This window comes from Mauremys mutica, chromosome 2 (assembly GCF_020497125.1).
Source record: "Mauremys mutica isolate MM-2020 ecotype Southern chromosome 2, ASM2049712v1, whole genome shotgun sequence".
Classification (NCBI taxonomy): domain Eukaryota; kingdom Metazoa; phylum Chordata; order Testudines; family Geoemydidae; genus Mauremys; species Mauremys mutica.
In genome coordinates, this window is record NC_059073.1 from 179,726,456 (window position 1) to 179,740,387 (window position 13,932).

Here is a 13,932-nt window from a genome sequence, read left to right on the forward strand (position 1 = left end):
GCGCGTCATGCACCTTTCCCAACCATCCCACATTGATGTCAGTGAAATGGCCCCTGTGATCCACCAGTGCTTGCAACACCATTGAGAAGTACCCCTTTTGGTTTATGTACTCTTTGGCAAGGTGGTCTGGTGCCGAGATAGAGATTTGCGTTCTATCGCCCCATGGCAGTTAGGGAACCCCATTGCGGCAAAACCATCCATTATGTCCTGAACATTGCCCAGAGTCACTACCCTTCTTAGCAGAAGTCTGTTAATGGCCTTGCAAACTTGGATCACAACAGATCCCGTGGTAGATTTACCCACTCCAAATTTATGCCCCAATGATCGGTAGCAGTGTGGCATTGCAAGTTTCCACAGAGCTATCGCCCCTCACGTCTCCACTGTCAGAGCAGCACTCATTTTAGTATTGCTGCGCTTCACGGCTGGGACAGCTCTACACACAGCTCCTGGAAAGTGGCCTTTTGCATTTGAAAATTCTGCAGCCACTGCTCATCATCCCATAGCTGCATAACAATGCGGTTCCACAGTCAATGCTTGTTTACCGGGCCCAGAAATGGTGCTCAACAGGGTCAAGATGATGCATGACTGTTGCCAGCAACTGCAAATTGCTCTGCTCTAGGTCTTCCAGCCGGGCTGCTTGTCTGGCATCACATGGTTCTGCATGGTGGCTCCTGGTTGTGTAAGTACTGCAGGATAAGGTGTGAGGCGTTTGTAATGCTCACAACAACAGTGTACAGCTGAGCGGGGTCCATGCTTATCGTGCTATGGCACCCATGCGGGTAATCCAGGCTTATGAAAAAAGGTGTGAAAAAGGCTTGGTTTGTCATTGATTTCAGGGAGGAGAGAGGGAGGGAGGGAGGTAAGTGCATCATGGGAGGCTAACACCATGTTTCCATAACCACCCGCACCAATGTTTTGGTCTCATAAAACACTGCAAGCCCAACCCAAAATTCCACTCGGCTACATGCACTATGGGATAGCTACCCACAGTGCAGTGCTCCACGTATCGCAAGCCCTGCTAATGATGATGCACTCTGCCAACACAATGTAGTGTGGACACGCAAGATCGACTTGCTTAAATTGGAGGCTTGATGTCGACTTACATAAACTTGACTTAACTTTGTAGTGTAGACATGGCCTATGTCAGCGGGAGAAGCCAACATAAGTGGTAATACAGATGTAGCCTCAGTAAAGTTCTTCTAATTATTAAAGTAGAGTAATACCTGGAGAGAATACAATATGTCCTTATATGAGGCTTTCTTATTAAGGTGAGAAACCACTAATACAGTGAAATCACTAACATTGCTCTAGCATCCTGACAGTGCCATTAACAATTTCACTTTTCAGCAGGACAGGGACTGCTAACTGAATACACTGCTAAGGCCCCAGTCTTGCAAACAGTCCCTGAAGGCAGACCCTTGCACCCATGTGAAGTCTCATGGACCTCAGTGGGACTCAGCATGGATTGTCTGGCAGGATCAGGGCACTTGAAGTTCAGCACCTTACATGATCCTCAGCTCCAAGTTTGGGGTTGAAGGTGCCCAGCACCTCACACACATGCTCGGCCTTCTGCAGGCACGAAGCATAAATGAGCATAGTGAATTGTTGTTCAAAATAGAATTAAGTGTGATAAAAAGGCAGCATTGCCTCATTAGCACATTATAGAAATGAAATTGACGTTTACAGTGAGAAAGCAAACAGTGACTCAGATAACCCAGGAAAGATGCTTTTGTATTACTTAAAATGGAAAAATAAAACTGGATTTCATATTTTTACATCATATAAAAACCAATGCATTTATAATAATAAAAGCCATATGGATGGAAATCTTCACTTGAATGAAAGTAGCTAGTGGAGTATTAAATTACTGATTTGATGGCAAGTGAGTCACAAAATCTAAAAGAATAGTCATTTCCAATCTAGTCTCTAGCTTATACTTACAAAATGATAATGTGGAAGTTCATCTTTTATAGTTATAGTCTGTTAGATTATGGCAATAAGTAAATACCTTAAGTTAAAATATACTGTAGGAAAATACGGATAAGATATAGAAATGTTATGGTAATACTGTTTGTGTGAGACATTAATACTTACTGATCATTTCTATAAGTACAGATTAGTTCATATTAACAAGAATAATAGCAGTGAAAAAGTGACAGTCTCACCCTGGGGGTGGGGGATGGGGGAGACCAAGGCAGTCACTTTATATATAACTTAATAGGATAACATTGCCTAAAACCTATTTTAAAGAAAACATGACAGGTGTCTGTCTCTCAGCAGTGTCTGTTACACTAAGAAAAAGCTTCCTCTATGATGCAGTGGAATGAATAAAGTTCAGATGGTTCTTATGCCTGCATTTACTGTGCTCAGCTGTGACAGTAAAACCAATTAGTACTATCAGGATGTTTTCTGTTAACATTGCTGGGGGTTTCCTGACAATAGTAGCACCAAAGTATGGATCGTGAAATTCAGTCCTCCCACAAAGCCCAGTGCCAAATTTAAAAAAATGGGAGCCTGAAGTCAGGCTGTCAGGTTCATAGCTAGCTTCCACTGAAATGGGGCAGCAAGCTCCTTCAAAACTCCCAGCACTGTAGAATTTAGGGACCCTAACTTCAGGTTGTCATTTTTTTAAAATAACCCATATCTGAGTATTCTGGTGGAAAGAAGCAATAAGGGGAGATGAAACTCATCCCCTACAATCTACCACCAGGGTGGAGGGCTGCTATGGGCTGGAGTAGCAGTAGCAGCCCTTCTGTGTTGGTTGATTGTGGTACCAGAGCCAGTAGATCTGAACAAACATGGATTTGTGGTCCTTCCCTTGGTCTTGCTCTCAGATCACACTTGGCCCATCCCCCAAGTGATCTTTATCCCCAGCCAACATGGAGACCAGATCCACAGCACACCAGGGATTAACAGGCACTTCTGCATGGTTGCTCAGCCTGCTGACTCTCCATGCAGCCCCTATGCGGGGTTTAAGTGGTACCAAAGGCCATCTGCCAGGCCTGAATTCCACCCTGCTGGAGTATTCTGTCTTGAGGTATGCTTTCTTTGGTTTTATTTGTAAATGTGCAATAAAAAAATAGAATATTTACACCATTAAAAATTAAATTTCAGTGTCAACGTTTTATGAAATAAAATTCAAATGTTTTCTATGTGCAACAGATTAATTATTTTCTTCGGATATCAGATACAAAACTGTTTTCAATACACAGAACAATAAACTTATTGCTGCAGCTGTAAGGCTTTTGATCCAGAAGTTTCCCCGTTGTCAGTGGTGATGCTTGTCCCATAACTGCCATGTCAGCTGTCCGCCAAGCTTCACAGTAGTTGCTAACTAGCCGGATCCCATTTGCAGTTGAACCATGCCATATGATTTTATGTGGCCTAAACAGTAATGTTTAAAGTTATTTTCCTGAAACAATCCTTTATCTGTACATTCAATCTTATGCCTAAATCTACAGCAGCCTATGTCTCTGCACCCCTGCTGTAAATTCACTTGAAGCAATAAGAGTGTAGAAAGCAAAGCGAGGCCGAAGATATGGATGGAAAGAGAGGAAATTGGGACATCAGAGGTATTCTAGTCACTGTTCTTCTCTCCATCCTGTTCCTACCAGCAATCAATAGGAGAGCTGGAATGGAAGAAGAGGGGAATGGAAGAGAAGGAACAGAAAGGATGAGAAGAGAAGGGGGAAGTTAACCTTTGTCACATTTCTAGCAGTCCAGGGCATTTTGATACTAATCAGCTAATTAAACTACATTTCATGTGATACAGAAAATGCAGTGTGAACTCACCAAGATGGATCTGTCATGACATTTCTCCCATCAAAGGAGTATATTGGAATCTGGATGTTGAACTGTCCCCCGCTGCCAGTAAACACAGACTCCCAGTTGTTGAAGAGTATTTCTCCCTATTGAAATTTTAAGAGCCATCTTTTACTAAGGCTGTTATCATATTATGAAATGCTAGAGGTATTCTATACATCCAAAATCTCTTCTACTTCTCCAAATACTCATGATTAAGGCTAAGATTTTTTCATGGTTATGAACAGGTCACAGGCAATAAGCAAAAATTCACAGAGCCCGTGACTTGTCCGTGACATTACTACAAATAACTGGGGGAGGGAATTGGTAGGGGGAGGAATGGAGTCCCATGGGGGGGGGGGCTGACAGGCTGAGCCCCAACTTCAGTGGCTGCAGCGGGGGGTGCAACCACAGAGGGCACACAGCCCCTACTCCAGAGCTCACCCAGCTGCGGGACAGGGGTGTGCGGCCCCCACAGGCTGTGGCACATGGCCCGGGCTGCAGCCCTGCTAAGCCCAGGATGCTGCAGTCTCCACCAAGCCCAGGATGTGACAGGTCTGAGGCACACGGCCCTGGCTGCAGTCCCCGCCAAGCCCTGGAGGACATGGGTCTGGGGCACACGGTCCCAGCTGCAGCTCCCAGCCTCGGCTGCAGCCCCCCAGAGGAAGCAGGGGGCTGGGGCTGCAGTGTCCTGGTTCCAGCCAGCCCCAGTTGCAGGGCTTTGGTGCACAGTCCCTCCTCCTCCTCCTCCTGAAGCCCTAGAAGTCATGGAGGTCTGGTAAAGTCACGGAATCTGTGACTAAATCGTAGCCTTACTCATGATTCCATCAGCATGATCTTTCATGTCAATCTCTACACTTTATTCCTAGGAGACCTCATTTCAAACTACCACCCTTATACTGCTAGCTCTCAGCTCTACCTCTCTGTCGCAGGCCTCTCTCTTTCCTTTCACAATTGTCTCTGCCTGATTCACATTCCAACCCTTCTCCTGTATCATCTACACCTCTCCTGTCCTCCTTAGCTCACAATCTCAGAGTGACTTTCGACTCTTCTCTCTCCTTCACCAAATGTAAAGCTTCTTGTTTGAAAGGCCTTGTACAGGTGAGTTCCTGCATACCTCACCTCTCTGCTCTACCCTTTTTGCTACCCTCCTGCCTTGGTCTCATGCTGAGTGCACCTGTGTCTGCAATAAATTCATTTTTCTTATAGCTGGAATGACTAAATTAGAGAAGTGGAGTTAAAGAGCTGTTAAAACTGTCGCAGGCAAAGTCAGAGGGTGGGATTAATTTCACTCATCCTTGTGATGGTCCGGAAGGTTATTTGAAAATTCTCACATTCTTAATAAAATCTGACTTCTACCTGAAGAGAAAGGTGAATGGTTAATACAGATTCTGGTAAAACCAAAATCATTCTAGGGCCATTACAACTGGTTAGTTGTAATACAAGATGATTGTATTTTTGAACTGCCTTTGAGTATTCATTTCTCATCCCAATCACAACAAGATCAATTTTTATTTTGGAGACGCCTCCTCCCAGAGTTCCGAATTGCAGGGGGTTTCGGATGGAACCCTCCAACCTTCTGAATGCTAGGAGGTCAGATATCACTCCTGCAAGCCAACTGGGCTGCTGGCTAGTGCTGGGAGCCAGCCAGTATTTCAGAGCTGTGCTTTGGCACACGTGTGTATGTGTAAGACCCCACAAGATGACTCGGATTCTAGAAAAAGTGAGATTCTGCTCAGTTACCGTGATGTAAATCCAGTTTAACTATTGCTTAAGAGCTGAATTTGGCCCACTATCATTAAAGATGGGACATGTGGTCACCTTAGTCTATTAAGCTCTGCAGGCAGACTAGAAGGCGTAGGCTAGCGTATGGCCTTGAGAAACAGACTCACCTTGGGGGTAAGAATTCTAAGGCTGTTTCCAAAACAGGATTATTGAAAGAGAAACATCTAAAAAGTTACATTTTATACCATTGCCTTGGCATCAGTTCACTGTAAGCCAAACATTCTCACTGCTTTGTTTCTACCATTAGCCTTATAGTGTTGAAAAAGAAACTCTGAAAATGCAGCTGCTTCTAGCCTAAGTGTAAGACATTGCATAGCTATGCTTATCACATGGATACAGATGGGAAAAACAAGGCTTTTCCTTTATAAGATACTATGACCAAACAGCTCAGAGCCAAGAAGCAAGCAAAAAAACGTCTGTTACCTCAGTTGATTTCCAAGATTTTTGGATTGCTAGAGACTACCTTTATACAGCAAATAAAGCATTTGTTTTTACCTTAAGATTAACTATTGGTAGATTGTATCTGTCTGATTTTCTCACAACTGTAGACAGATCTTGCAAATGGGATGACAGGAAAGCTCTGTATGTTGACATTAAACCAGCCTCTCGGGCTTGTTGAAAGCATTGATAATCAGCTCGCATGGCACCAGAAAGTGGCAAGTTCAAAGCCACCAAATGCAGCTGGAAAATAAGGAAAAAAACCCACTGATTTCAGGTTTAAGTTATAACATCTATTAAGCAATTAATCTGCCTCCACCCTGATAAGGAAAATGTGCCCTTGAGAAAAGCAGAAAGACAAACAGTTGAGCACAATAGTTAGTACATTCCAAAGAAGACTATTTAGGTTAACCTTTTGTGATGAAGGTATATTTGCCACCATTACATCACACTTCTTAAAGAAGTCATGTTCAGCTTGATGAGCCACAGGCCAGCCCACACCAGCAATGTGTTATCTTCAAATAGTTAGACAGCCATAAAATCATTTCAAAACCAAAAAACTTCCATTTTAAACAACAGTTAAGATTTGCTAAACACAGTTACTGTCACATTGCTTATAAAACCCAAAGGCTTACAAGAAAATAAATACAGTTAAGGACATAGCCAGGCAATGGCCACAAAAATTCATCGTAATCAACCACAAGGAAAAGCATTTTTTAATCACAATATAAGAACCTGAAACTCTGATCACATGTTATTCTTTCAGATGCAGTAATTCTGTTATCTTGACTATTTAAAAAAATTTTATACAGGAAAATTTAGATTCTGAAACATCCATTTGACAACTAACATCCACCAATCGTCCTCGTGGCAAAACCAGCTATGACTAAAATATGTTAAACATATTAATGTTAATAAAATCAACATTAATGAACTTTAAACGTAGCCTGTGTCCTAGATTTTGTTACAGTATAGAAGTGAGTCCATATTCATAGCTCAGAAATCAGGAATGCATTTGCTATAGGACACGAAGAAAGGTTAAGTATCAGAGGGGTAGCCGTGTTAGTCTGGATCTGTAAAAGCAGCAGAGTCCTGTGGCCCCTTATAGACTAACAGACGTATTGGAGCATGAGCTTTCGTGGGTGAATACCCACTTCGTTGGATGCATCCGATGAAGTGAGTAGGTGCCACAGGACTCTTTGCTGCTTTTGAAGAAAAGTTAGAATAACAAAAACAATTCTTAAAGAAGATATTTAAAATTTTTCATAGCTTCTAAACTAACTAAAAGACGTAACTGAAAATTCTCAGAGTAATTGCTATAAATTCAGAGGGGATACATTTAAAAATTCAAACAAAGGTTTAATTTCTGCTTTAAGCCCAAATCTCGCGTATGCAGCTGTAATAGTGCCTCTAATGTAATTCTTCTACTTACTGTTGGTTTTCCATGATTAATAGCTGAAACTGGTCTTAGTGCTGGAAGAGACTGAAATCCCTATTAGTTCAACATACAGAAATAAATCAGAGTTAAAATACAATTCTCAAATCACGGAAAAAAGACAACTTTCTTATTCCAGCTTGTTGTTGGGAATACTCAGAATTTTTTTGTAGTGAAATAAAAATGGAACCACATAGAATATAAAGTCATATTACTCTGAGTATAACATCCCGCAACTTTAAATCCAGATACATATTACACACTAAGGTCTTGATTTAGAAAGTCACGCAAGCATGTATTTACATGCTGTCTTGAATAGGGATGTTTTCCTGAATGTGGGTCTACAATACTAATATTAATACTAATCTGCCTATCTGTATCCATGCCAGAATGCACTTGAATGTATGCACAGCAACAGACAGTGCTTAGTATGAAGACAACATGGTTGGGATGGATAAGAGATAAGACAGGCCACCCACAGTAGAGAAAAATCCTGTTGAGAGGGAGTCTATCTGCAAAACATTTTCCCTATTTGCAATATTTTGATGCAGTTTTTCACAAGCCACAAACAGTTTTGCACTTACATAGCCTGAAATTGCTGGAGGTGGAGGGCTATCAGCTGGAATGGGAATTAATTCCCCAAGCTGGAAGAACACAAAATGAAGAGAGAAACAAAAACATATACATGAATGAATGATATTTCTTTAACCTGTGCTGAAGGATAATCTTAGCACCCACACTCTCCCCTTAAAGAATATTTGCAACAAAACCATTGAAGAAGAAGAGCTACATGATGCAATAATACCTGCAATCTTCTCCATCCTCCTCGAACACGGATAAACACCTCGCTACTTTCACTCAGGTAGATTAATGTACCTTCTGCCACTAAGTGAACCTTTTGCAACATTCCGTCAATATTTCTGAATGTTGTAACCTGTCAAATAACAAGGAAACAGAATAATAAAAAATAAGGGACATTTGCAGATAGAATTAAGTCTTTCTTTGAACTGGAAATTAATACAAGTCATAGAATGAAAATAGACTTTCTGTACAGTAAATATTTATAAAGCCTCTATTAGCTCATTTCACCCAATTTTGTTTATGTGGCATCCACTTCTTCTGGCCCTTATCATGAAAGGTGGATCTGGACTGGTAGTTGCCTGTTACATTCATTGACTGCATCAACCATGAAGGAGTTTGGGGTTGGGTGTGAAAATAGGAACTCTGAGCCCTTAGCAGGAACACAGTACTTCTTATTTGCTCTCTTGCAGGTAGGTGATTATGGTAGCAAGAGTCTGCCAAATTGTCTTTGCAGTTCAAACAGAGCCTTGTTTATAGCAGAGCTATACTACCATTAATGATCTGGAGGATGGTGTGGACTGCACCCTCAGCAAGTTTGCAGATGACACTAAACTGGGAGAAGTGGTAGATACACTGGAGGGTAGGGATAGGATACAGAGGGACCTAGACAAATTAGAGGATTGGGCCAAAAGAAATCTGATGAGGTTCAACAAGGACAAGTGCAGAGTCCTGCACTTAGGACGGAAGAATCCCATTCACTGTTACAGACTAGGGACAGAATGGCTAGGCAGCAGTTCTGCAGAAAAGGACCTAGGGATTACTAGGGGTTACAGTGGACGAGAAGCTGGATATGAGTCAACAGTGTGCCCTTGTTGCCAAGAAGGCTAATGGCATTTTGGGCTGTATAAGTAGGGGCATTGCCAGCAGATCGAGGGACATGATCATTCCCCTCTATTTGACATTGGTGAGGCCTCATCTGGAGTACTGTGTCCAGTTTTGGGCCCCACACTATAAGAAGGATGTGTAAAAATTGGAGAATCCAGCGGAGGGCAACAAAAAATGATTAGGGGGCTGGAGCACATAACTTATGAGGAGAAGCTGAGGGAACTAGGATTGTTTAGTCTGCAGAAAAGAAGAATGAGGGGGGATTTGATAGCTGCTTTCAACTACCTGAAAGGGGGTTCCAAAGAGGATGGATCTAGACTCTTCTCAGTGGGAGCAGATGACAGAACAAGGAGTAATGGTCTCAAGTTGCAGTGGGGGAGGTGTAGGTTGGATATTAGGAAAAGAATTTTCACTAGGAGGGTGGTGAAGCACTGGAATAGGTTACCTAGGGAGGTGGTGGAATCTTTTTCCTTAGAGGTTTTTACAAAGCCCTGGGTGGGATGATTTAGTTGGGTTTGGTCCTGCTTTGAGCAGGGGGTTGGACTAGATGACCTCCTGAGGTCCCTTCCAACCCTGATAGTCTGTGATTCTGTACCAGAGGAGGCAGTATGAAGGATGCCAATCCATTTGTGTTGAGTCTCCTGAACCTCCTCCAGTGGGATCTGGGGAGAACCTGCAATTCTTCTCATGAGATCCAGAAATTGTTTAGAATCATTTGTGTATGGAAGAGGAGGGAGAGGAGGCATCGCTGCCTCATCAGGTGAGGAGAAGAGCTATTAGTCTGAAGTGTAGCTTCCTCACCAGCCCTTTTCTCCTGATACTCAAAAGATTCTCCTGGGGAGGCGATGGACATGGAAAAGCTGAATGAGGAGGATGTTGCCCCTGACACTCCCTGTGAGTTTAGCTAGGAGCTCTGGAGAATTGTTCCCTATAGGCAGCCTATACAACCCAGAATGACCAGTGGGGAGGTCCATATGGGAAGGGAGAGGGCACCCATGAATACTCATACCGGGGGAGCCTGGGGCATCCCGTGTACATCCGTGCCTCAAGGATTCCCTTGTAGAGGGTGTCTAGAGAGGCAGCTTTGGGCTGGTAATCGAGTGAACCTTGAACAGAAATCTGGGAGTCAAAGTTGCTGCCCTCATTGTAGTCCAGATGGGGGCAGCTGGTGGAATTGAGACTGGGAGTCTGTCCATTCAAGAGGCTAACCAGAGCGTGTCTGTGCCAGGGAATGGTGTGGTACCAGCAAGGAATGAAGCTTCAGTACCCAAAGTCTTTCAGCACCCATCAGTAGAGGTGTTTCTGGTTTGTCTGAAATGACCAAGTCTTTAGAGAATCTGAACTTCTGCAGTACCAGAGGAAGCTGTGCAGTAACCTGATGGGGTTCAAAGCTGGAGGCAGGTGGCACTTAGGATGACCTCAATTTCAAGGGTACTGTCTGGCACTGTGCAGTTTGGGGAACTACTGGCATTGCAGGAGTTATCAACACTGAAGTTGGTACTGGTCTAGTTGATGCAGAATGCTTAGAGTCCCCAGAGGTGCAATCCTGCTTGGATGGTATGAGTCGGGCTTAGATACTGAACACTGAGGGGTACTGTGAGTAGATACCTCCTACTTTCATAGAACCTATGGTACTGGGAGATCAAGGTGCCTCAACATTACTCTTTTTAGGATGCGAGGTCTCCAAAGTGGCAGGTCTCTGAGGTGGGCTTCTTAGCACTGACTTCTCTGAGAGATCCAGAGCGCCTCTTTTTGGAAGTCTTGCGGTTGTCTCCCACAGACTTCTCCTGAGTGGGCTGCGGAGCTGATGGAACACTCCTTGTAGATCTAGTTTTAAACCTGAGCAAATCCTATATTTAAAAGGGATAGGAATGTACCTTAAACAATGGAGGTAGCTAGAGTGGCTGTCACTAACTGGGATAGACTTCTAGCAAGTTAGGCAGTGCTTAAAACCTGGGGATCCACACATAACCCAAGGATGAAAAAGAACTTCTTTCGAAGGAAGGAGTAATCCCTCAGGGAGGTGAGCTGGGGAAGATGAAAGGTCTCTCAAAAAGAAATCCCCACAAAATTAAACAAAATAAAACAAAGGATGCTAGATACCTAACTAATTATTAAACTAGAGGAAAATCTCTTGCTCTAAAGGCATACTAGCAAAGAATTAAGCACCGCAAGATGCTCCATCTCAGGCTGAGGCTGTTGAGAAGGAACTGTGGGTGGTTTGTCCACTGCTGTCCTATATACCATCGGTACAGGGCATGAGGACAGCTGGGACATGACTGGACATTGATATCAAAAGTCTCTGATCAAAGGCACAGGGGACACATGCACACCTAAAGTGGAGCCTCTATAGGGACAGGAGCAAAGTCTGTTGAAAATATTGACCTGAATTACTGAGTTTTATTCTACTTAGGTACCTAGTTTCCTTGGAAGAAAGACTCGGCTCAGTATTATTTATTCTAATCACATAACATTTAAGTTGTCATTTTGTATACTCCTTCAGAGGTACTGATTTGTATCTGCAACATGCAGCACCTCCACTGATTTAGAATCCTATTAATCTTTTGAATTATTTTGATAAGATGCTACTTATAAGCCACCAAACTGAGCTTTACTTTCTTTGCTCTTTTTCTGAAAACTTATTGTATAGAGAAGGGAAGTGATGCAATAGTGGCCTTCTATTGGAGTGTTTCCATTGACATTCATGGGAGTTGACTCATGCTCTGAAAATGGCAAACTTAAGTTTTCTTCTCTTACCAGGTTCCTAGTTCCTGGTAATCCTGGCTCCCCGGGAGGACCTGGTGGCCCTGGAACTGCAGCTGCTAAAATAAAACAAAAATATACTTCATGTCTCTTTTTTGAGAGAAAGAGAGTGAGAAGGTAAGAGGAAATACTTGGTAATGTTGTCTAGGACAAAGGTTTTATTGGCATGAGTTGTGGCAACTATAGTACTCCCATATATTGACGTCCTGAGTGACTGTGTTCACACAAGCTACAGAAAATCTATTTGCAATGATTTTGGTACTATTTTTCTTCTATCCTTCCATCTGGGTGAATAGTCATATATCCTGCAAGCTCTTCTGCACATGTTTAACTTTAAGCACGCGACTAATATTTAAATCAGTGAGACTACTCCCACGCTTGAAGATAAGCAGGTTTGTGTTTGCAGACTCAAGGCCTCAGTTATCCTCTGTACAATTTGCAAGGGATCATAAAATCCCCTAAAAATAATCCAAAATAACTTTTCTTTACAAAAAAAAAGGTTCACAACTTCAAGGTCACCTATCTCATTACTTTTAATGTTTAGAAGAAACTGGCACCTCCTATGGGAGAGCTGAGAATCGTTCTTTTACAATGATATGAACCTTCATTTCTAATACTGTTCAGTTGTGACAGGTTTAAGATTTCTCACTGCTCTAGAACTGAGATTTGTTCACCCCGATCCTTGGGCCGGTGTATTTTGGAGTGACAATTCCACATGTAGCAGAGAAAGGAGGAAATATTTCTCTGGCAGGTTGATCATATATTAGTGGTTGTTTGAAGTTGCTCATAGGTTTGGAAGGCTACAAATAATCCCTGCGGGCTGTGTGTCAGTGGTTCCCAGTGGGAGCTCAAGGCAGCTCCTTCCACTGAAGCGGAGATGAAGGTATCTGAACTGGAGAATCCATGCTCTAGGATGGTAACAAACCACCATGTTAGACAGATCCTATGGTAAGAGGTAGGCGCCTCCTTGGAAAGGAAAAAACAAGCGAGAGAGGGAGGACAAAGAAAGGTTGAGGGGGCACAAGGGAGAGCATGATAGGGGTGATGTGGGCAGGATAAGTGGTGTAGTGGGGAGCACAATTATGCTGAGGGATGGAATAAGGTGGGAAGGAATAACTTTTATAGTCAAGGGACAGTTTTCCAGATTAATCTGAGTGTCTGGAAGCCTGGCACTCCCAGGCACCCTGGTGACAATTTCACTTACGTTTTCAGCACTTCTCAGAATGCATACAAAGACCAGCAGCAGCTCCCAGACACAACTGCTCCCACAATTCCCAGCTTATCTGGAAATCTGTAGCTTGATTTTTTTCCCCAAATGCTGGCAACTCTGCAAATGAATGTAACGTGCACAACGTCGGCACATGGTGTTTAAAAGCTGAAGGAGAAATGTCATGCAATAATTTTCTCTGATTGTCTCTTTGAGAAGATCTGGTGAGGGTAGGTGGCTGCACTTAACACAATGTCCCACTCCTGTTTATTTATCCACAGCCTTCAGGAAGGTTTACTGAGTGTCTCTGCTATTACATGGGAGGAAGAACAAAAGAAAAGGCACAGAGGAAAGGGCCCAATCCTGCTTCTGATGACTTCAGTGGGACAGGGATCTGGTTCACAATGAAGGGAGAAGGGTATCAGTTAATTGTGAAAAAAAAGTTAAAAATTACACCAAATAGTTATTAAAGAAAAAGTCACTAATGTCTTGTTTCTACTATAGTCTTGTATCCTTCCAGTCTGAACTAGTTTGTGCTAAATATAACATCATAAAAACATTTTTAAAAAGTAGTTTAAAAAAGACCCCTAAAATTCAGAAAGCCATATCACCAGTGCATTAACACGCTCCAGGGCTTGTTTTATTAGTGTATAAAAGCATGTGATGATGGTGTGTTAATGGAAGAACAAAGCATCCCCTGTGGCAGTTTAGTGCCATTAACATTTCCAAAATACGTTTTTAATTAAATCTCATGTAACCTTGGAACCATCTTTACAATCTACAGAGTCATCATTCTGGTGCACTTGTGGGGATCTTT

The 13,932-nt window shown here is 42.7% G+C and overlaps 1 protein-coding gene across 7 annotated transcripts in view; it reads right to left on the minus strand.

Annotated features, from left to right (window-relative positions):
- Positions 1–1,699: 1,699 nt before the first annotated feature.
- COL15A1 (collagen type XV alpha 1 chain) overlaps positions 1,700–13,932 on the minus strand; it is a 328,870-nt gene continuing 316,637 nt past the window's right edge. For all 7 annotated transcript variants that reach the window (XM_045005761.1, XM_045005760.1, XM_045005762.1 and 4 more), the window contains 7 exons: positions 11,903–11,967; positions 8,265–8,393; positions 8,044–8,103; positions 7,457–7,516; positions 6,082–6,267; positions 3,793–3,908; positions 1,700–3,384 (listed from right to left, as the gene is read on the minus strand). In XM_045005761.1, coding sequence (XP_044861696.1) covers positions 3,168–3,384; positions 3,793–3,908; positions 6,082–6,267; positions 7,457–7,516; positions 8,044–8,103; positions 8,265–8,393; positions 11,903–11,967 — 833 coding nt within the window. In that variant the 3' untranslated portion in view covers positions 1,700–3,167. The remainder of the gene's footprint in view (positions 3,385–3,792; positions 3,909–6,081; positions 6,268–7,456; positions 7,517–8,043; positions 8,104–8,264; positions 8,394–11,902; positions 11,968–13,932) is intronic.